We start from the raw sequence: 23,844 nt of genomic DNA, 5'->3' as shown, positions 1-23,844 counted from the left end.
TAGAATTTAAAGTGATAATAAGCAAGATAATTCAACTTTTGTTCTCTAAATTTATGATGGTACAGCTCATTAAAAGCAAGAGCAAATATCTCGTCTCAGCTTCACTGAAACTATTTTACAGTTCCTAGAGATTTACTCATACAGTGAATGCCATCAGGCTTAACAAAATAAATTGCACATATTTCAGCACAAAAAAGACTGACAAACAGCAAGACTATACTTTAAAGCAATTTACTTACATTTCTCCAGAGTAGCCATTCTGGGTTGACTGTTCATCATTTCTGTTTTAAAGTCTGCTCAGTAGATTGTGAACTATGTAAAAATACTATGACAAAGTTATACTTCTCAGCTCTGTGAAGGGTACTTCTCAGATCCAAGTTACTTCTAGAAACCTGTTCTTTGTTTTTGAACAGGTTATAACATAATAATGTATTATGAAGAAAGCGCAAAATGTTTAACATCTTAAAGCCTTCTTCGTGTTCCTTACTTCCGGTTTTGAATCAACTAAAGAGGCCAACAAAACATCTGTAACTTAGTAGTTTAAGCTTTAAAGTCAAGTAAAAGACTACTTATGCTTTAAAGCTGATAGACCTCAAACCACAGCTTAACAGATCATGCATGATCTCTAGCACTATGCTCTTGATAAAAGGAGGAGCAATCTGAAGATTCCAAGAAGTTATGGTTAAAAAGAATCATCCTTCTGTCCCCCAAACAAGCAAAAAGCAACAAAAACAAAAAAACAACCAAACCAACAAAAAAATGAAAATAAGAAACAAGCAAAAAAACCACAAACAACAAAACCAAGCCCTTTCTGTGATGCACTACCTGAATGCTACCTTTTCCTCTCTCACCACAAAATAGAGATGCTAACAATAGCTTAAAGCTGCTTGCAATTCTTTGAAATTATTCCAAGAGCAACTGCAAATCCACAGTACCCTTTTAAACCACACAAAAAAGCACCCAGCTATTTAAGTAAACTTGAAACTAATGCTAGGAATGAATAGGCAATGACAGCAAGGAGTAAACTAGCTGACATACAAGAAAGTCACCATGACCAAGCATGTGTTTTGATATCACTCCATGGACCTTGAGATTGTGAAGGTTTTGTTTGTTGGGCTTGTTTTTTGTTCTGTGATTGTGAAGGTTTCTGTTTTGCTTTTCAAAATGCAGCACCAGTCATTAACTTGATTTTCAGTGTCTTTCACAAAGAGCACATTCGTGTATACTGAGATGGTATTTACACTACACAATTTTTTTCGCCAGAAATCTGATTGAAAACACATAAAAATACAAAACACTAACACCACTTTCAAGGGATTTGTTTATTTTTGGTTTACAAACAAAGGCACCCAATATTTCTGTTTATGTCTTATAAAAGCTCACGGATTTAGCATTTGTTTCCAAACATTTGTTCCTACAGCAGAGAAAGACATTACAGGAAAACATGTTTTTTTCCTGGTCCCAAATTTAAATACCAATTACTGTTAAGAGATACTGTTGTTTCAGACTGCTCTTCCCCCTATTTAACCAACTGGAATATCTCCTGTAACTTGCTAGTCAGTAGAGTCTAACTTACTGTATCAAAACACAGTTCCCATGTATTTTTGATCAACATCCATTATGTGCAAATAGTACGAAGAAATGCAAGAGCACAGGGTTCCGACATGGAAAAAATCCCAGTAGTTTCAGACAGAACTTCACAGACTGACCACGGGAAGTGACAAAACTGATGTATAAATGTGACACTGAATCTACTGTTAGTTGAATAGGACGACTGATGAATTTGTGCAAGATACCAATACTGCACAGAACCACGGTCTCTAAGGAGGGGAAAAAATTGTTTTTTTTAAATTGGCAAACATTTAAAGAGTAGAGGCTAAGTATCCGTATGTTTAAAGCAATCCTTTTCTTCGTTATTTATTCAAAAGTATAGACTTCTAAGCATGTTTTGGACCAGAATCAGTTCATTGGCTTCATAGTTCTCAGTATTAACAAATCAACATTAAGAGTATCATGTTTAATAAACAACCAAAATTCTTAAATGAATTGCTTCACAGAATCATTTTCGGAATATGATGTATTTGTCTTTTGCAAACTTCAGCCACATGCCAACATGGGACAAAGGGTGTCATTGGATAGTAGGCACCTCCGGAAAAAAGAGTCTACAATTCAGGAATGCTTAAGCATACTTTCAGATCTAGTAAGATAATTGGGCAGGCAACTAAAAATGCAATACACCTAAGGTATTCATTAAAGCATAACATCTTCAATCACAGAAGCCATAATTTATTTTCAGCCACAGTCAGAGGTCTCTCACACAAGGTGTGGTCCTAGACCACTCAGGGTTTTCATCACTACTTTTATATATACACAAGTAATTTTAAAAAGGAATTACAACTTAACTACTTACTACAGAATATTTAGCTTCAACAAGGAAGCCATTTATCTTTCTAAAAAGAGATATACATCTGCACAAAAGGTGTTCTTTTTAAAGTAAGAGTTTTCACAAGAATAGCAAAATAAATTCTTTACATAATTCAAATAGGACAAAAAAAACCCCAAAACCACAAAACTACCAAGGGCAAGTACAATGTAGCTCTTGTGTAATTAAGTCTTTATTTGCTTCTCCAAGCAGATTCAAGACATATGTATCAGTATAAACTGATGTTAATGAACAAGCACTGGGCAAGGGTGCTGGTCAGGGCGTCAGTTAAGAGGAACATTACAGTATTCTCAGAATTCTGTGCAATCAAAATTTAAAGGGATCGTCATATATTGCCTTAAACAAGGATTCAATCTTTTCTTACAACTTGCTAGTTTTTTTTAACTATTTTCCCTACTGAAACAAAGTAACATGCAGAAAAAAACCACCAGGTTTCTTCATAATTAAACCTAGTAGTTTCAGTTAAAAGTTTCATTTTGAAGCAAGGTGCATCTTGCTCTGCATGCCCAGTGAAATGAGTTTTTATTGGGGCAGGGATAAGAAAGTGTGCTTATGCATTGGTGTTTTCCATACATTAAATTTCATGGGTCAAAGATTTAAAAAATTATTAATTCATGAAGTACTTGCTAATATTGCTTAGAATTTAAAAAGCAGGTATACTTCAATGAAAGCCTATAGTTTGTCCAACTACTATTACCAGTAATATAAATAGCAACTAAGCATAATAAATTCCTTTCAAATACCTTTTGAAGTCAGAAGTGTAACAATCAAATGCTGGCTCTGTGTTGCCAATAAGAATCATTAAAAAAAAACCAAAAAAACACCAAAAAACCAAAACCAACAAAACCCAAAAGGATGGTCACTGACTTCAGTCTTATCCCCCAACCCCCACCCCCTTACACCTCCTGTATCCCATCCCCCTGGGGTTATGTCTCCTTTTATCTACTCTATGATAGGATCAATTCTGATTTCAGAGAAGCAAATTTCTCATGCTGACATAAATGTAAGTTAGACACAGCCAGTTTCAAGCATAGAACTGAATCATCAAGTGTATTCTGAAAACCAGACTGCACAAAAGGCCTTTCAGTAATTAAGGAAGGTTGAGTGTTTTGGTTTTTGGTGGGGTTTTTTTTGGGTTGTTTTTTTTTTTTTTTTAAAGCAAAGTAGGCACCATTGTTGCATCCCTACTTTGATAAGAAGGGAAGAAGTGGCAAAAAGGCAAATTACAAAAGTCCTCAGATTTTTTTTTTTCCCCCAGGAGATCTACCATCATTTATATGATTTTGCAACTTCCAAACCCCTTTGTAATTTAGAACAATTTCAAATAAACAGGTTTACAACAACTAACAGCTAAGTCACAATACTTATCTTGCTCAATGTGGAGTAAAACTTAAAAAGAAAAAAATCATGTTAAGGCAGATTTCAAACAAACACGTTCCAAATTGCACAGTTACGTTGGTCAGCGGTCTAAAATGTTTCCCCAGGTCAAAGAGTTAAAGTTATTTAAATGCCTGCCTAATGCCAATTCATCCTGGCACTTGACCATTTTATTTTCTGTTTCCAGGAAGATACATAACTAACATTACATATACCATACCGTATATTTTGCACTCCAATGTAAGATGAAATTACGCTTTTACAAAATGTGAGATGACTACATGTTACAGGCTTTGTGCAGTTAGACCACCATATGCATAGATGTCCTAATGCTAAATTCTCTTCTTCAGTATCTCATAGTACTGGAGGCTCTGAAGTACGAGAGGAACTTGTAACACAGACTAACCACAAAGTACCAGATATTTCTTGCCATTTGTGATCTTGCAATAAAGATACGCCAGATCAGGATCACAAGAATTGTATTGAAGCCATAGCGTATATTTCTTAACCTAAGAGAAAAAAAGAAAAAAAAAAAAAATTAAAAGCCAAGGTACCAAGACTTACAGCAAAAAAAAAAAATCTCTCAAAAATTAACTTCTAATGGAGAATTTAACTTGTTCATCCATTCATCTCAAAAGATACTATGAGTGGTATTAACTGATCGAAGTAGGCTAGTAAGCGAAGGATCAGAGAACGTTTTTCCATACTTCACTGCTGAAAAGTGAAACACATGATAACTAATGAATAGAGCCAGCCCTGTAGCTAACTACAGGTATTTCTGCTTTAAAGCTGGTTGATAAAGCCTCTTAAAGCCAAGGTCACACACACAGTAACTTCGCTATAGAAGGCTGCCATTCACCCCAAAACCAAGGAAATACTTAACACTATGAAATCCCCTCCTCCCCTGCAGATTATAAAACTTGATATATACGTAGAAGTAGCTCCAACTGCCGTTGACAACACACAGAATTATCATAGGATTTTCTAGCCACAGAGTCCAGAGTCTTCCCTGCAATTTTAAAACTCATTCCTTCTCAGGGAACTATATTTAAAAGATTAGGAAAAACCAAGTGTCCTTTCACAGCAACTCTGACTTTTAGTAATAATCCCATGTGAAGAGATGGAAGCTTCAAGACAAAGAGCAACCAGAATTTACTCAGATTTCTCAGAACAATCTCATTGGTTCAGTAGATTATGACCATTTTATTTTAGAGACAGCTCTATTTAAGGAAATACTCACTGCCCTTGTTTTACAGGTAGGCTGGCTGTTACTATAGCAAGACCTTCATCTACATACCTTATCTGTAGAAAAAAAACCAGTCTAAATTTCTGTATTACAAAAGTAAAGCTCACTTTTCTATTTGAGAAAAAATTTCACCCAGTAGCTTCCTAAAGAAGTCCCATCCCCTAGGCTACCACATCTTGGTTAATGTTGAAGCAGTGGACTCAAGTTCAAACTAGTTAAGAGTTAAAAGCTAGATGCTAACAGAAGAGACCAAATACCTCAGAGTGGATATAGGTTAGAACCTAAACCTCTTGCAAAAATAATCCACTTATAAACTGAGCACTGAGGACAACCAGATACTGTTCAAATACAAGGCTATTTCTCATGTTATTTTTGGTACACTTCTTTGTATGGAGAATGTAAACTGGAAGTCATGTGCATTTTTTAACAGCATCTGAATAAACTGAAAGCAAAATCAGAAGGGGACACCCCCTCAGCTATTCCCACCATTATCAAAGACTACCATCTTCCAAAAGTGTATTTGAAATTGGATTGGCATGATATCACAGTATCACAGTATGTTAAGAGATTGGAAGGGACCTCAAAAGATCATCTAGTCCAATCCCCCTGCCAGAGCAGGAACACCTAGATAAGGTTACACAGGAATGTGTCCAGGCGGGTTTTGAATGTCTCCAGAGAAGGAGACTCCACAACCTCCCTGGGCAGCCCGTTCCAGTGTTCTGTCACCCTCACTGAGAAGAAGTTTCTTCTCAAGTTTAAGTGGAACCTCTTGTGTTCCAGTTTATACCCATTACCCCTTGTCTTATCATTGTTTGCTATTGAGAAGAGCCTGGCTCCATCCTCATGACACTCCCCCTTTATATATTTAGATACACTAATAAGGTCCCCCCGCAGTCTCCTCTTCTCCAAACTATAGAGACCCAGCTCCCTCAGCCTTTCCTCATAAGGGAGATGCTCCACTCCCTTAATCATCTTAGTCGCCCTGCGCTGGACTCTTTCCAGCAGGTCCCTGTCCTTCTTGAACTGAGGGGCCCAGAACTGGACACAATATTCCAGATGCGGTCTCACCAGGGCAAAGTAGAGGGGAAGGAGGACCTCTCTCGACCTACTGACCACCCCCCTTCTAATACACCCCAGGATGCCATTGGCCTTCTTGGCCACAAGGGCACAGTGTTGGCTCATGGTCATCCTGCTGTCCACTAGGACCCCCAGGTCCCTCTCCCCTACACTACTCTCTAACAGGTCATTCCTCAACCTATACTGGAACCTGGGGTTGTTCCTGCCCAGATGCAGGACTCTACACTTTCTCTTGTTACATTTCATCAAGTTTCTCCCTGCCCAACTCTCCAGCCTGTCCAGGTCTCGCTGGATGGCAGCACAGCCTTCTGGCATGTCAGCCACTCCTCCCAGCTTAGTGTCATCAGCAAACTTGCTGATAGTACACTCAATTCCCTCATCTAAATCATTGATGAATATATTAAATAATACTGGTCCCAGTACTGACCCTTGAGGCACTCCACTAGATACAGGCCTCCAACTGGACTCCGCCCCATAGACTACAACTCTCTGGCTTCTCTCCTTCAGCCAGTTTGCAGTCCATCTCACTACCTGATCATCCAGGCCACACTTCCTCAATTTAGCTATGAGGATGCTGTGGGAGACTGTGTCAAATGCTTTGCTGAAGTCAAGGTAGACCACATCCACCACTCTGCCATCATCCATCCACAATGTTATTTCCTCATAAAAGGCTATGAGGTTGGTCAAGCATGACTTCCCCTTGGTAAAGTCATGTTGACTGCCCCTCATAACCCTCTTAATCCTTGACATGCCTTAAGATGGCATCAAGGATAAGGTGTTCCATCAGTTTCCCAGGGATGGAGGTGAGGCTGACCGGTCTATAGTTACCCGGGTCCTCCTTCTTGCCCTTTTTGAAGACTGGAGTGACATTTGCTTTCCTCCAGTCCTCAGGCACCTCTCCCGTTTCCCAAGACTTGGTAAAGATGATGGAGAGTGGTCTAGCAATGACTTCCGCCAGTTCCCTCAGCACCCGCAGGTGCATCCCATCTGGACCCATGGATTTATGGATGTCCAGATTGCTCAACTGGTCCCTAACCCATTCCTCGTCAACTAAGGCAAACTGCTCCAGTGACCTGACTTCATCTGAGGTCTCAGGAGTACAGGGCTCTTCAGGACTGCCTCCGGCAGAGTCAACTGAGACAAAGAAGGCATTCAATAACTCTGCCAGTCTACAACTGCAAATAGTTGTCTTTAGAAGAACGACACAAGTAATGACCTTGACCACTTCTCTCTGTGCTATCAGGATAGCAGATGTGAGGTAATATTGCACAACAAGAATAATCACTTTTGTCTCTTTAATAAGGCAAAAGTAAAATGTCTACGACCATCTTCATAAATCAGCCAAAAATAAAACAGGGACAATTTAGCCAGTAAAACTCTGGACACTAAAAGCTACAGAGAAAGTGGTAAGAGAAGTCATCTTAGAGCACCAAAATCAAATTTTTCAGCTCAGAGGTGGAGAGTCCATGACTGTTTACTTGCTTGCTTCAAAAGATCTCATTCCCAGAAGAAGTAACCATTGTTCTATTAAACCTTCCTAACTGAACAAGCCATCATTCTGACCTTGAGTTACTGTGTATCTTTGTAACTTCCAAAAGATACTTCAATAAAATCAGAAATCTGGATTGCAGCATACACTAGTCAGAGCTACAACCATAATATCACGCTAATATTGTAACTGTTAGTACTGAGAGCGACTCGGGAGCGACAAATAGAACGAGAAAGATTACATCTGGCTTCAGAAAATGCTTCAGGCCACTGGACTGGAACAGAAAAATTCTGAAAGACCTGAGCAGGTGCTATAAAGAACAATTAAGTTGTAACATGGAAAAATAGGACTTGACAAGAGCTGGAAAACACAAAATATAAATGAAGAAAAATATAAATTTATACTTACTTATTCAAATGTTTCCGAGCTGCGGGGAGGCCAGACATTTCTTCATTAAGCACATATTTCTTTGTTCCCATGCAGTAATTTTCCATGTATTCTGCCCAATGTAGTTGTCGAACATCAAAATTAAACACCTGCATAAAATAAAAGCTTTCACTGTTAGCTGCCTAAAAATTCAGTTGTTATATATAGTAATTTAAAGGAAAAAATGCTTTTACCAGATAACTTTCTTGCATCAAAGACAAATTTGAGTTATCATTTCCTTAATAACAAGATTTAGATCCCACTTCTGACTCAACCGCCAGCTTCTTGCACATTCTCTTCCAAATTTCAACTACTTCATGTCTTATTTTTCCTCCTCAGTGGTAATATTCTTCCCTGTACTTCAAAATGCACTGCTTTCCCATTTCATTTGTCTATAAGGAATTCCACTCTAGAAATGACTATTTCTATTCTTGTTTCCTTTGAAGCAACAAGACAGTTCTAATATGCTATAGAACAAAGACTGCTCTCTGCCAAGTTCACTGATAAAAGAGGATTTTTAGATGTGCTTGTAGTTATACAGCTGTATTTTTAAAAAAAAAAAAAAAAAAAAACACCACCAATCTTCCTCAGGAGATATAAATCCAATGAAACCAATTGATTTTTGGAGACCACAGTAAATACATTGCTATGTCTGACTTTTTTTTGTTATATTTACTCTCCCCTGTCCTGCCAAGGAGGGAGAATGCTACTACAGCTTTAAGATCAATCCACCACACAGGTGTCTGATAAATACAGTACAAAAATAGAGACTATCATAATCAACTACACACAGTGGGAAGACTAAGGTTTTTTCATTCAAGCTATTTCATTCCCTTTTACTCACACCCTGCACTCAGTTTTCCTTCTTCCTCAACATCTTCCAGGACTTTTCTGTCATCCTGCTTCCATTACATTTCTTCCCCTGCACAGGGCAGCTTTAGTCACACAGCAAATGTGTGCTTCAGAAAGAAGTGAGAGAAATTACACTTAAATTTCTTACACACTGCTTTCTGGCCAAACCATGAGAACAGTATATAAAATTCATTATCGGTTTAAAAACAAGCAAGAAAGTCCCTCAAAACCCACTTCCTATTTCCTCAGAAGAAATTAACTGTCAAGAACTAAAGCCTTGTTTTATTCATGATGTAGGTAAAACTAACAGCTCGATATATGGACAACACCAGAACATGATCAGGTAACTCCATGACAACCAACTTTCATATCAGGCCTCCTTCCAGGGGGTCCTGCCTTTCTTTGTCTCTGATCACATCACTGATCTAGCATATAATACAGTCCGGCACAAGTGAAAGAATGTGACAGGAATCTCTAGTGCTGAGTTAGTACTAGTGTTAGCTCCACGGTACAGTAAAGCAGCAGTCCCAGCAGATGTCCTTTTTCAATTTTGAATAAATCAGCTTATATTTCACTTTCAGTCTCCATGCCCAGATCACATAGCTACTTGCCTTTTTGTCTTCAGGGCTCAGCTGGTTCATTAGCATAGTCATATTTTCAGTATTCCAAATCCAAGAATTGCTTGTAAAGTATTCTAACAACATCATGGCCTTATGAAGACGTGTTATTGTTTTCATCATCCTACAGTCCAAGGCATGGAATGTACAGGTTACACAGTGGTAAAAATTAGTTCAAACAAGAACAGACAGTAAGATCGTAATTTTTTTACCCTCCAACCCCACACCCCTATGTTAACACACCCCATCTTGCTCTGCACCCAAAGCATGTTATATTCCATCAAGAGGGTATTTCTGCATATTACTGAAGTGGATCTTGGCTGTCCAATCTTTATATAGAATCAAAAATTATCGGACAGTCCTTTTTTCTTAAACCTACTTCCCACTGCAATAGTGAGTTACCATCTCTTCCCCCTCCGCCTTTTTTCTTTTTTTTTTTTTTTTTTTTTTTTTTTTTTAAGGAAAGAAAACTATTGTTTTCCATTGGTAGCTCTTAGTTCTGCACACACAGACCACTTTCCCATTCAACATACCGGAATATCTAGTACTGAACAATATGACTGTACTGAACAATTTGACTTGAGAAGAGTTAAACTGCACAGTGCAGAAAATACACACATGATAACTTTAAGTAAAAAAGTAGGTTTCCCTGATCATTTTGAACACTATGCAAAACCAGACGTCTCCAACAAACCAAAATTAGTTTATTATGGCCACTAAGAGATAAAGGCTTAAAACCACCAGAAATACAGCTTAGGCTCTTAACCCTCTGCTTCTTCAGCAAAGTGCAAGAAAATACTTAAGAGCACAGATGGACAATAGCAGCTCCTAACAGTTAGATGATCAGTTCTATGATACTTCAAAATATGCAGAAACACCTTCCATCATCCCTTATTACACAGAGGAAGCAATTCTTTAAAATCATCACTTGGAGTACAGAAAAATTATGTTGTAAGGATCAATCTGGGCAGTCTGATCAAGCAGAAACTTATCTGAAGTGCACCCAAAAAACATGAGTCATCCAGCTGCTCAGATGCAAAGCCCCACATTTATGACAAGAAAATTGTTTCAGGTGTTACAGTGCTAGAAATGGCCACTTAACTTTAGTAAGTACTAAGTTACAATCACGTAACCTAATGCTATTACATCCCTGCTTTGGGTGCTCAAGGTAGTCCGTCTCACAGATCTGCTTCCAATTTGATCCTTACAGCAGGACACACTGGTCATTTTAAGCACAGTCAGGGGGAAGGGAAACAAGGAAAGCAGAACAACCCAGCACTAACAAGAAATGGCTTTCTGAAGGTAAGTTTTGTTCAGCAAGAGTCATAGGAGCAATGCAAACCACCTATTTTTCTCTGAAAGCTGCCTTGGTGCATTCATACTTGCAAAAGTGATATAGCACATTGTTCCAGAAACTCTAGTCTAAAGGAAGTATTATGCGTCACGTTAGTGTCCCCTACTGTCACTAATGGCTGGCATCTCAGTATCTAAAGGAATATCAAAAATGGCTCTTTCTTCTCATGAAATGGAGTAATAGAAGTTGCAGAGGCCATTGAAAAAGTAAAGTATAGCTAAAGCACAAATGGTTTTCCTTAAACCCCATAGGAACCTATCTAGAGTAATTCAGAGTTGTATTATGATTTTAGATCACCAGCTAATTTTATTAGTAGATGTTCCCAGATGCTTTCAAACACCTGTTCTTAGTTTCACCAGTTGGGCATGGTAGCAAGAGTGGAAGCCAAGCTGAACCACAGTCCTCCAACTGAAAAATAATCAGGAATATAGACTGTACATCCAAAACATATCCTGCACTAACAAGACTAAACTGAAATTAAAAAAATTGTCTCATTATTTAGGTCAAAAAATTCAGAGAAGAACTCAAAACTTGGAAAGCAAAGGTCTCACTGGTCAGGTAAGCCAGAAAAGCCTCACAGCAGAACGGCCTGAAGAACAGACCAAACAGGACACAGTGATTAAGTGCTTAGACTTTTTGCAGAGGTCTGTCCACTGACAGTCTTAAGATTATCTAACTTAGCTGTTGACTTAACTTGTACCTGCCCAATTTCTGTTCTTATGGTAAGCTGGAAGAGCAGCAAGTTTTAGACTGCTACAGTTGCGGAAAACCTGTGCCCCAGCAAAATACTAAATGGTGCAAATTACTATCTGATCACACAAATGTTGATTTTGAGCTTGCTGCTGGCCACTGACATTCATTTTAGCTCTTTTCTGTAAAGAAAAACTAAACTTAATTTGAACTAATATAAAGACTAATCTGCCAGGAATCTTGCTGCCCCTGTTTACGGATACAGTTTTAGAGCATACCTAAGCCAATTAAGAAATAAAATTTTAAGCATCTAGTGGCTAAGAGGAGTCCTTCTACCTCAGCTGCAGGTTTCTCTCCCCCCTCCAACTCAAACTGGATTTAATGACTGGCCACAGAACTCCTGATTAAATTCAGTCAAATTTTACTTTTTTTTTTTTTTCTCTCCATAAGGTTGATACATGAGCCAAAAGAATCACATCTCCACATTCTCTCAACTGCTAAATCAATTACAGAGTTGCCAGAAGAGGGCTGACTTTCTTGGTGACAGCTTGTTATCTGCACTAAATCAACATGAAACTGTATTTTTTTTTTTTTTTTTAATAAATAGTAAGGTGACAGACTTATTTCAGAAATATCAGCACTGAGTGTCATTTAGTGGACAGTTGTGTAGCTCTGGCAGACTAAGCTTTATAAACTTCAATGGCACGATATTCCTCCTGCAAATGGGAATACACACAACTAAGAGCATAAACACACATAACCAAACTTTATGTCAAATTCTGAAGATTTGAAACAATGAAAAATGCTTTATATTAAGTTTTAAGCAGTTCTAAACTGAAATGACAGATAAGAAATTATGTCCTTTACATCACTCTACATACATGAACCACACCTTTCCTTTTGCTTTTTAAGGAGGAGTAACAGAACATGAATTGCTGGAGAAATCCCTGAACTACAAATTTAAATATTTCATGACACATTCTGCTCTTCTAGTAAATACACCTCACTGCTGGGAGTATATTTAGAGGTCTTTAGATTTCAAATATATGCGGTTAGTTTTAAATAACATGGTTCTGTTGTGCTAAGCTCTGTGCAAAGTTAAAAGCAAGATCTATGCCTAATATTAAAGGTAATTAGAAAGTCAGCAAGCTTTGCTATGCAATTATGTATATGCATGGCAAGCAACTAACAATACTATCCTTAAACTTGGATGTTAAGGATTATCACCAGTATTTCTGCAACTGCACGATGCTGTAACAGTATTCAGTACAAAATATTAACTCTTCATTATGACAATTCTTATTGCACCTGTTATTCCTATAAATTTCAGATTATATTCATTACTACTTCCTTCCCTTTCCTTAACTGTTAGCTTTATCAGATAATTGTTAAATTTAAGGAACTTAAGTGTGATTAAAAAAAAAAAAAGAGGCAGAACTTTTTCCACCTCACTAAAAACATTGCTTCCATAAGTAATGTGCAAAAGAACGATTTCATATTGCAGAAAGTTGACAGTAAGTTTTCAAAAAACCCAGAACAGGAAGACTTTTTTATTATGAGCATAAGCCTTTAGTTCTAAAGAGTCATAGGCCCAACCTATTTCTTCTACTTGTTAAAAATTTCTTATTCAGTTGCAGCACAGTATCCTGACAGTATAACAACAGCACAGTTAAGCCCACTCAGTAATCATATTGCTCAGAGGTTTTCCTACATTGCACACAAACACCTCAGAAGTGTATTCTGACTCAGCACAGAGAGGGCAGGCCATTGACCACATGATGTCAAGTTAGAGTATGTGAAATTTGTGCTAATTTTACATTTTTACTATACTGCTCAAGTTTTTCTGGTAAATAGTGATGGAAAACATCATATTTTAGATTATACCAGCCCTTTTTCACTCAGAACAGCATTATATTGAGTTTAAGAATTGCCACTAGCATTTCCAAGTGTTTAGAAGTTTCCTAGTACATGCTACCTGGCAATTAAAACCATTACGCCAATCGGACAGAATGACCACAGCAACAGTGGGACATCCCTATACCATGACTGTCTTCAATCCATCAGTTAAAGCAGCTTTCAAAGTTCTTTGAGTCAGAAGACTAGTGGAAAAAAAAAAAAAAAGTAGGTAAGATCTGTCTCAAATTTATTCTATTATTAAAGCCCACTAGGGTTTAACACTGCATGTCCTGCTTGTGTCTACGTATTTTCTTCTGCTGCTCTTATTGCAGGCTCCAATTTTTTAAATGCTTGAAGGAAAAAAAAAAAAAAAAAAAATGAAAGGTACACTCCTGTAAGTGGGCTGGGTATCAAACTTAAAAGCTTTTCTTTCAAGTGCATTTGAGTAACCTTTGTGAATGAATAACAGCTTGCTTTAGTTGAATCTCCCACATTTCCCTCAAACTGGAAATTTTGTGCATGATAGGAAACTCACTCACCCACTGTTATATTAAACTAATTTGAAATAATCTTAACAGTAATAATTCATAGGCTAGAAAATACATATTTAAAGTCACCAATTGTACTAGTACTGATAAAGTCCTAAATTCTATCTTTGGACATCAAGCAAGAATTCCAGGAAAAGCAAAAACAAGACTCAACATTCCCATCGCTAACAGCATTCTAAACAACATGCTTATTCTCAGCTTGTTTTACTGTACTAGTCAAATACTTAAAAGACTGAACATCTTTTAAAGATTTACAAGATTCTGGAAGCTCTACTTCCTAACCATTTGAAAGTCAGTACGGTTGGCATTTATATTGTAACCTTTTAGTGACTGACAGTCTTTACATCTGTCAGAATTTCTATCATTTTTTTATTAAGAAAAACTTTAAATTTCAAAAGAACCTAAAAGCTAGGAACTTGTACATTCAAAACCTTCTTTTGATCTGAAAAGCTCACATCTTTTGAACGTACCCTAATCTTCCCATAGCCTCCTAGCACAGCCTCCTGCCATTACTGTCGCTGTATGACACTACTGAGTAGGATTGGAACAACAGAACCCAAGCACTTTGAGAAGTTTTCTCCTACAAACCACTTACATGGCTTCCTTCTACTGATCCAGCACCAAGCCTCTTAAGAGAACTTTTCCCCTCCTTGTACAACTGACCTGAACTACAGGACAGTGAATGCTCACCTGTGTTAATACACTGTCAAGGTAGAGATTTTTATAGACTCTGAAGACAAATACTTTTGAAAATATATGTAATGAGTTATGATCATATAGCTTGGCATATCTGAAACAAATTGAACTGACATCTTATACTTTCTACATAATTTCATTTAGCCTATTTAACAGAATTATGTCATTTTCACCTCTGAAGAAGTTAGACAGATAATAGTGTAAATATTATAAACTGAACGGAATGTCAAGATGATAAAAACCAACATATCAGATCAAATTGTATCATCTACAGGAATAACCTGTATTTAACAACTCCATCTCCCATTCCATTCTCAGTTTATAAGAGCAACAACAATCTTTATGCAAGCCACTTCTAGAGTTTAATGACTGACTGGGATTCCAAACCAAAATGTATGTTTAACAGCATTGCTGAGCCAGTCGTTAATCTCTTCGAAATGCAGCCATTGGATTGTTATTGCTTGTAGTTAGTAAATCTAGACAGTGCCCATGCCATGTCTTCTTCACATGTTTCCACCACCTTGCCAGCAAGGAATTTTTAGGCCTGTCCTTCTTACCATGGTTTATGACCTGTCAATCTGAGCAAAAGATCGTGCAAAAATGCAGGCATTGTATGGCTGACTGCAGTCCAATATTGATACAAGAGGGGGTTGGATTGAAAAGTTAAATTAGGGTGCCTTACTGCACTTTTTAATGGATTTATCTGGAAACTCAAAGTAATGTGGTGTCCTGTGGGAAAAAATAAGGATCAACATATTTTGACTGTTTATTATTCAAGAATAAACATCACTTTCTAGATCCTGTAATTTAGTCTACCTTAACTATTCAAACCTCCAAACTATCCAACAAAGATATCCTCATTTTATGTAGAAAATTCAGTCACTTTGAATTCAAGGACCTGTTCTCAGGAAAAAAAAGGCCAAGTTTTAAATCATAAAGCATTCAGAGGAAGAAAAAAAATTCAAAAATCATCAATATACATCATAGTGTAAGCATAGCTTTGTTTAAAAGTCAGAGGAACAGACAAGACAGATCTAGTCACCATTACCTTGGGCTTCTTCCAGTAATCCTGAGGTAGATATCATACAGGAATGCTGGGGCCTTATGGCTTACAGCAATCCAGTAATGATATAAAAGGTGATTGGAAGTTAGATTTACATTGGGCCGTCTGAAGGCCTGTTCGAGAGGATTCCTCTTGAAAGTAGAAATTACATGGTATTCTGAGAAAGAAAAGTTGCGTAATAGCTTTGATAATAACCATGTAAAATGTAATGGTTTTCAAAGTACATTACAGTGTACAATATTTACGTCAGTACAACATGTAAATAACCACCCTAACTTTTCTAAGATTCTCAGAAATTAAAAAAAAGTCATAAGCCTAACTTGAAAGACTGTTGTACTGGTTCCTATTATAATCAAGAGGTCTTTTATGTCTTCATCTTCAGTATCATATTTTCTTGTAGCTTCTCTCTCTGTTCCTCTTCCCTACCTTAGAGGTTGTTTTCAAAAATTCACAGCAATTTAAAACAACTTATCCATATTTAACCATTAAGAAAAAGGCAATCAGGATAGGACTCCATGTGAAACTCCCGCCAACACCTGAAAATTCTTCACAACAGATACACAGGATCAATATCTTAAGAAGCCCTGTTGAAATCCACTTCTTATAACATCAAGCTGTTGTTTACAGACTGCGTTTAAACACCCAGTTCAAATTGGGATACAAATTAAGTCACCAATTTTTGAAGTTTGGCTGAAGCAATAACATTTATAAATAAATACATATAAAATGGGTAAAAGCAAGTAAAAAGCATGAACAAAATAGTAGAGAGAAGTAAAATAGATTTAAGTACTAAAGAAAAAAAATGATCTTAAGAATTCTACTTCTAAAAAACTGAAAGCAAATAAACAGCTTTACCATGCCAGGCAGCTTGTATTGCTATTTATAATGAAAACTATTTCAAAGCTTTTGGCATCTGGGTTACATTCTAGTCAGCATATCCAAGAGTTGAAAATAGGTGGCCATTCTTTCTTAAAGATTACTTTTCCATGTACATGAACAGTTGAAGTCTCATGTAGCTATCTGAATATTAAATCAACTTAAGACAAAAAGAGCTACACAAGTACAAAAAAATTTCTTCTCATACCTCTCAATTTAGAGGCCACATAACATGTGATTGTGGGCTGTTTATCCATATGCATTTGTTAAGGTCAACATTAAACCCAACATCACTACTGCTCGTCTGTGCAATGTTTTACTCTGCTCACTACCCACAATCTGCAGATTATATCATGCCACCAAACAAAAACCAGTGATCCCATAGTTTAAATTATAATGGAATTTAAAAAAAAAAAAAAAAAAAAAAAAAAAACCACAAAAAAAAAAAACCCCACAAAAAAAAAACATCAAACAAAAAAACCCACACACACAAACAAGAACAAAATGAAACGGTGATAATGCTGCAAGGAGAGATAATTAACAGTGGAAAATGAAAAAGCACAATACACTACAAAATTGAGAGGTATGCCTGTTATGTTAATTTCAATAATAAAAATGCAATGCCACCTACTGATTATAGCCTATGCTTGTATTATTCAACCTTATTTTTCTATTAAAGCTTATGAAAAAAGAAACATAGCATACCAACTTCACCCCAGTGGAAAGGATTGGTGCCACCTGTTGTACAGTTATATACCATGACATTTCTTGGTCTGGAGGGAAAGACAAAAGTGAAGTTAGAAGACAACCTACCTTTTGAAAAAAGAGGCAAGATATAACTTATCCCTTATCAAAGTTATCCTTTCCCTCAACAGTATCATTTATATAAAGCAGAAAGCTCCTGTCATGTTGGGTTTTTTGCTTTCCATATCATCTTCCAGTATTTTTCTCCTTTAACTCCTATATTTCCTTTCTTTCGGAGAAGTATCACCTACTTTACTGTAAATTGTATTGAATGCAAGACCCAGGAAGGAATTTGCAGGCATAGCTTGTACAACAGCATCAGTAGGTGATGTCTTCTTTGCCATAAGGAAGTTACACTTTGAGGGACTAAAAGCATTAAAACCTTAAATTCCTTTGTCCTGGGGGAACAGCAGAACACTGATCATTAAGTTCAAAGACTGATTTATTAACACACACAAAATATATTTTCAAAACACTTTGTACTCTCTATTGTCACCTGTATAGTTATATAGGTGTATATATAGTTATACCTATTAACTCCAGAATACCAGGCTGCAGCCAGTGTCATATTAACAGCAACATCTACTGGAACAAGATCTGCTAGTGCGTTGTTGGAAGCTCTCATTGTTCGAAGAATTCCTTTTCCTGCCTTAAAGAAAAAACCAGCAACAACAAAAATAAGAGACAGAAGATCCACCAGTAAAACATATGAAGCTTTCTTGCCTTTCAAAAAGAAGAAAAAAAAAAAAAGTACATTCAGTACTTACAGCGATGATGACACCACTAGGTCCATTGAAGCTATCAATCCATCCCTATTACGAACAGCAGGGAGGGAAAGGTTTTGGTTAGAGGTTATTGAAGTCAGCAGTTTCAAGTGAAAACCTAAAGTTTCTACAAGCTTAAAGGGTAGAAAGAAAAGAGAACACGGAGGAGAAAGATACCAAGTTCTGTATCTCTAAGTTGTTATATCACCAAATATTGCCATGGAACAAGTTCTTATGACTCAAAAAAAAAAAATCTACCTGTAGATTCACAGGTCCTTAGAAGAGAGATGTTAGCTTGTTTATTTCCTAGTGAGCAAGTTGTAGGGCATTGTCTGCATAAATATGTTTATGTTGAAAGTATTCAACCTTACAAGTTTTTTAGACTAGCTTCTAGCAACTCCTAGAAAACAGATAAGCAGTTTTGCTATCTTTCAGAAGTTTTTTCATTTTTCAAACAGGAGACATTCTTCTTCAACTTTAATGACAGCATTCAGACACTATATACTTACTATACTACTCAAAAAGGTACGAAAGGCAATTATTTAAGAGACATTGAGAGATATTCAAGTCTTGAAGTGGAGAAGCTACTCCAACACTGACCTCCCTTATAGGAGGAAGTATATATGCTATCAGTATAGCATACAGTACATAGAACTTATGCCATATAACTTAAGCCTACACAGTTTGACTAAAAGTGGAGCCAAAGCATCTTTATGTCCTGCAGTCCCTAGTTTTCTTAATCACCCTTTGCAGGTACTGATACACCAAAGCATCTTGAAGAGAAAAATAGGTGAAGATACTATTCTACCTGTGAACTGAATTGTCAGCTTTTTTGTTGATGATTCTGTGTATCTCACACTGTGACAGTCGTTCTGTGACTAGAAGTAACTTGACCCTAAGTTTCTTACATAAGAATACTGTATTTAACAGCTTTTGTACAGGTGTTATCCAGAAGCAAACTGACACAACTTCAGAGTCTAAAATACTTTCCATTACAATGATCACTGGATAAAGTCAATCAGTATGTACTACAGTTTATAAGCAAGATGATCAGATGAAAATGACTTACAGGAAAAGGTTCCTTCCAGCTAGCACCAACAATAGATGGCCTTATAATGGCTGTGTTTAATTTTGCACCTTCTTGTTGTACTAGATATTCAGCTAAGGCTTTTGTATATATGTAAGTATTGGGTCTGTCGCCTATCAGTTTTGGAGTAATATCATTCACCAGGCCATCATCCATCCACCTAAAGAAACAAAATTACAGGCAAGTATAAATTACTGCATGCTGCTTCAGTTGAGGGCACATGTAATTGTTAGTTAAAATGAATTTCTTTCTCCTTTAAAGAAAAAGGGATACAGACTGAAATTAAAACAAGTTTCTCAGTAAAAGAGAGGAGGATTGCATGTTTGGTGTCCACTAAGAGTGGTATACTACTATTTGCTTCTTTAATTATTTGGGCAAATTACTTTAATTACTTGGCCAAATTAATTAATTTATTACACACTAACTATAGAGCAAGTTGTATATTCCTTTACAGTAATCCTAATTCTATCAACTAAGTTCTCAAACAAGAAGTGCGGACACAGCAAGTTAGTCTTTGGAACACAGGCACACTGCCTCTCAGCATTACACGGTTTAGAAAGTGATGCCACCACAGAGCAGTCCATCTCAACTGCATTACAAGCATCACCTGTACCTTTAAGGTGTTAAGCTATCTTACACCATCTCTGAAGCAAGCTGATCATCTTGTTACTCCCCTTAATTTAGTGAAGCTTTGCAAATTCAGCTTGCTTCCCAATTCATTCAGCATTTTGTACTTAAAACTGCAACAACCTTCAGTCATAGCACACAAGCACAACAGAGATGTGCCTCTAACTATTGGTACTCTCGTGTTCTCCACTTCAAAATAGGCTTGGATTTTATTTGCCTCACTCACCCAACATCTTCATTACATAAATGGAATTCAGCCAACTTTGTTATTCACCAGTGTTCTCTTACAATCAAAGATGACCTGCAGACTCCCTCATGATATGAACTGGGCTAGGAAGAGGGGTAGAAAAACCCAGAAAGGGACACAACAGATCTGTTTCTATGTGTTTCAGTCAGCTGTTGGCTAGAGATCACTCTCATGTAAGTTTACAAAAGCCTTCCCTCATTGCCATGAGTTCTAAAATAGAGACAGTTGTCCAAACCCAAACCAACCAGTTTTAGTTACCCTATTTGTAAAAAAAAAAAAAAAAAAAAAATCTCGTTCAAAACTGTATTTAAAGTCAACATTATTAAAAAAAAAAAAAAAGAAAAATAAGAAGATTGGTTCAATGTGCATTCTAGGTAGTAGCTCATCTGCTTTTAATGTTAGTGCTCTTCCATCTATAATAGCAAGCTAAAAGATACTTTACTTTTTTATTAGTTCCTTTTAATTTCACACTTCTCTTACAAGGAATGGATAATAAAACCTTACACCATCTCCTTCACAGAAAACAGAAGTGTCAGGTCAGTGTAAGCTGATTTAATCTTTCAGGTTCCTAGGCACATTTTAGTACTTCATCACTAGGAAACAAGTTGTTACAGATTACTGCAATAGCTTCATAAAATGTAACACATACTCAAGAGAATCCATCAGTTTCCTGGGATCAACAGGAGGTGGATAAACTACTTCCTCAATCTGTTTTCGATTGCAATATGCATAGGCAGTTGAAACATGTATGAACACCTCCAGAGTCTTCATTCGCTGTGCCAAGAAGAGGAGCTCTTGTGTGGCAGTCACATTTAACTTAACAGCATCTCTGTTGATTAAACAGAAACTTGATTAGCAGAGAGGAAGACAAAACACAAGGCACAAAAGCTCAGCTACTCAATTCACTCCTAAATGCCTCAGTGATGGGTAAATAAAATATTCCTAAATACACCCTCCCCAAAAAAGCAGTATAGACAGCGTCCTAACTTTCTTAGAACAACATGCTACACAGCCTTACCTAGGGCATCTCTCAATATTCAGCATTATTTTCCCAAATTTTACCCTGGTTTCCTTCACTCTCCAGTACCAGACTGGGACAGTCAGCATACCTTTGATTCTCCTCAAGCTAAATCCTAATCCTAAATGGGAATAATGCAATGAAACACCTAGCTGCCATAAGATGCACCTCAACTTCCAAGTTCAAGAAAAGAAGAGCCGCACTTACACCCTCCAACTTCACAGCTTCTTATTAAAATAGAGTACTTAAGGACACTAGAAGAACACGCATTTCCCTACAATCCCCACCAGAAGACATTTTACCAATTAACTGCTGATTATTTTATACAATTCAGATATCCTTTCCAGCCTATACAACTTAATATGGGAACTAGTTGTCTTGTATACACTGTACTACTCAACTAAGCTTTGAGAACACAGCCAAATAAAGCTTTATTGAAGTCTCTACAACGAAGTGTTGCATTAAAAAAAAAAAACAAAAACAAAAACAAAAACAAACCACACAAAACCAAAACAACCCACAAAAATACTTTTGATCCCCTCAAATAAGCATTAAGTATGATTTATTACACTATTACTGAAGCACTGGGGTGACAGGAGAAGGGGGTCATTATTCTAAAGCAGTTACTATAAATGGAAAATATTACTTCTAAATGAAACAGGGAGGAGAGGTGTTTTGAGGGTTTTTTGGTTGTTTTTTTTTTTTTTTTAAGCCCTCTTTCATTTCTTTGGGTTTTTTTAGATGAAAGTATTGTTCTCAGTCTTCACTGCCTCTTTCAAGAAGTCAAAGGAAGGCATGCATAATCAGTATGCACCACTTTAGGATAAAGAAGTACACAGCAATTACAAACTGGGAGAAGTTCCAAAGTAAGTCTAAGTATTAAGCTTTCTTTACTTTATTCCTACTACTGTCCCCAAGCCAAGTATTTTGTTCCCATTAAGTATCTGATGAAGGCCGGTCTAGGCAGTCTTCAGAGTTATAAGGTTCCTCCAACCATTCCAGCACATCCATTAGAACAGATGAGGCCAGAGCACCTAAGAAACACTCACATTTTCTGTTTTGCTAAACATACTGGGCCCATCAAGAAAGTAGAAACTGCCAAAGGCTTTTTTGTACCAAGACCCCATTACACCAGTCTTTCAAATTGTTTTTTAAGTCCATCTGGACTTTTGTCAGCTTTGTGGTTCCTAAACATTTCAAGATCATAAACCAGTAATAAATACAGTCTACCTTAAGAAGTTTCAGTATACAGTATGGTATTTTGAGAAGGGTAATGCCAACCTTTGTAACAACTCAAATCAGAGTTGACAAGTGTTTTATCTCAAAGTTGCTCTACTCACCCCCAAAAATGGAGCTATTCCTCACAAAAGTAATTTACCCAAGTTGGATATTTATTTCAGTATTTCAACACTGAATCAAATAAACATTTTTTCAGGAAAAAAAAAAAAAAAAAGGCAAATATCATCTTTTCTTGCTTCTAATACTCCTTTCTCCAGGATCTCCTTACTAGATTTTTTGTACAACGTGAAAGCTTTCAACATTTTAGTTTTCTTTTTTCCCCTCCACGTGCATCTTCACCTTCCTACTCCCTCCCATGCAAACATCTACTCTTCTTAATGAGGGACTTTCTAAAGACATGGAGAAGGCTGAGCAGTCTTTATTCTCCTATTTGCTTACCAAGCAGACAGCAAGTGCAATAACTTCAACATAGAGTTTTGCCCAAAAGTCATCCTCTGAAATGTGCATTCCCCTTCTGACAAGGGAATCTAAAGGAATACTTTGTGCTCCCTTTCACACATTAGGAAAAAAGCTCTAGTATTACCAGTCTGCACAGCACATATAGCTACAGCTTGTTTGCATCCTTTCTACTCATCCTAGACATCAGAGCAACACACGATGTTAGAAAGACTCAGAACAGCAACATGTTCCTTAGTCTCTTAAACAGTTTCCATTCAAAAAGACTGAAATTCAGGCAATGGGACTTAGTTAAAACGAACAAACAAACAAAAACCCAAAAAACCCACACACACAAAAAAAACCACAACCAAACAAACCACACACACCAAACCAACCCAACCATACAAAATTGAGAGGCGCTGTAGCAAAACTACAAGAGTATTTTATTTAGTTTCTAAGTCCTAATAATGGATTTGGCTTTTTGTCTACAGCTTTAAAGAGCTAAGAACTTTTCCATGTTGAATAGAGTAATTCTAACCTCTGGCAAAACAGGTCTTATAATATGCCTCCACCTTCCTAAGAAGAAAAACTGAAAACCCAATGGCTTAAGATAAGTCTGAGGGAACAGATTATTACCTTAAGGGGCATCATGGAATTGACCAAACACACAAATACCACAGTACATGAAGTAGCCTGACAGGCTGAATATTTGCAAGATTATGCAGATACCTGATTTACCCCCTCCCTTTGAGCACAATTGGTTTATCAGAGCAGAGGCTACAAAATTTTAGACTCACCTTAGTGTTTCATTGAATCTGACTGTAGCAGCACAATGAAATATAATATTAATGCATTCTATAAGTTCTTCCTTGATTGGTTTGCTAAGGTCCAGTTCAGGCTGTGTAAGATCACTCTCAATTACAATTATTTTTGCTCTGAAGTCTGGTTGCTCATCTCTCAACCTGTCAAAGAGCTGTCAAACAAAACACGTAAAAAATTCAAACTAATAGCAAGTGAAGAAATACACATT

The 23,844-nt window shown here is 36.9% G+C and overlaps 1 protein-coding gene across 4 annotated transcripts in view; it reads right to left on the bottom strand.

Moving 5' to 3' along the window:
• Positions 1-1,303: 1,303 nt before the first annotated feature.
• FAR1 (fatty acyl-CoA reductase 1) overlaps positions 1,304-23,844 on the bottom strand; it is a 38,127-nt gene continuing 15,586 nt past the window's right edge. For all 4 annotated transcript variants that reach the window (XM_080617441.1, XM_080617442.1, XM_080617443.1 and 1 more), the window contains 10 exons: positions 23,612-23,787; positions 20,769-20,948; positions 19,228-19,405; positions 18,162-18,206; positions 17,925-18,043; positions 17,356-17,423; positions 15,760-15,931; positions 9,522-9,651; positions 8,041-8,168; positions 1,304-4,329 (listed from right to left, as the gene is read on the bottom strand). In XM_080617441.1, coding sequence (XP_080473567.1) covers positions 4,167-4,329; positions 8,041-8,168; positions 9,522-9,651; positions 15,760-15,931; positions 17,356-17,423; positions 17,925-18,043; positions 18,162-18,206; positions 19,228-19,405; positions 20,769-20,948; positions 23,612-23,787 — 1,359 coding nt within the window. In that variant the 3' untranslated portion in view covers positions 1,304-4,166. The remainder of the gene's footprint in view (positions 4,330-8,040; positions 8,169-9,521; positions 9,652-15,759; positions 15,932-17,355; positions 17,424-17,924; positions 18,044-18,161; positions 18,207-19,227; positions 19,406-20,768; positions 20,949-23,611; positions 23,788-23,844) is intronic.

This window comes from Psittacula echo, assembly GCF_963264785.1.
Source record: "Psittacula echo genome assembly, chromosome: 5".
Taxonomy (NCBI): Eukaryota; Metazoa; Chordata; class Aves; order Psittaciformes; family Psittacidae; genus Psittacula; species Psittacula echo.
Note: the sequence above shows the minus strand (reverse complement) of the source record. Positions and strands in the feature narration are given on the sequence as shown.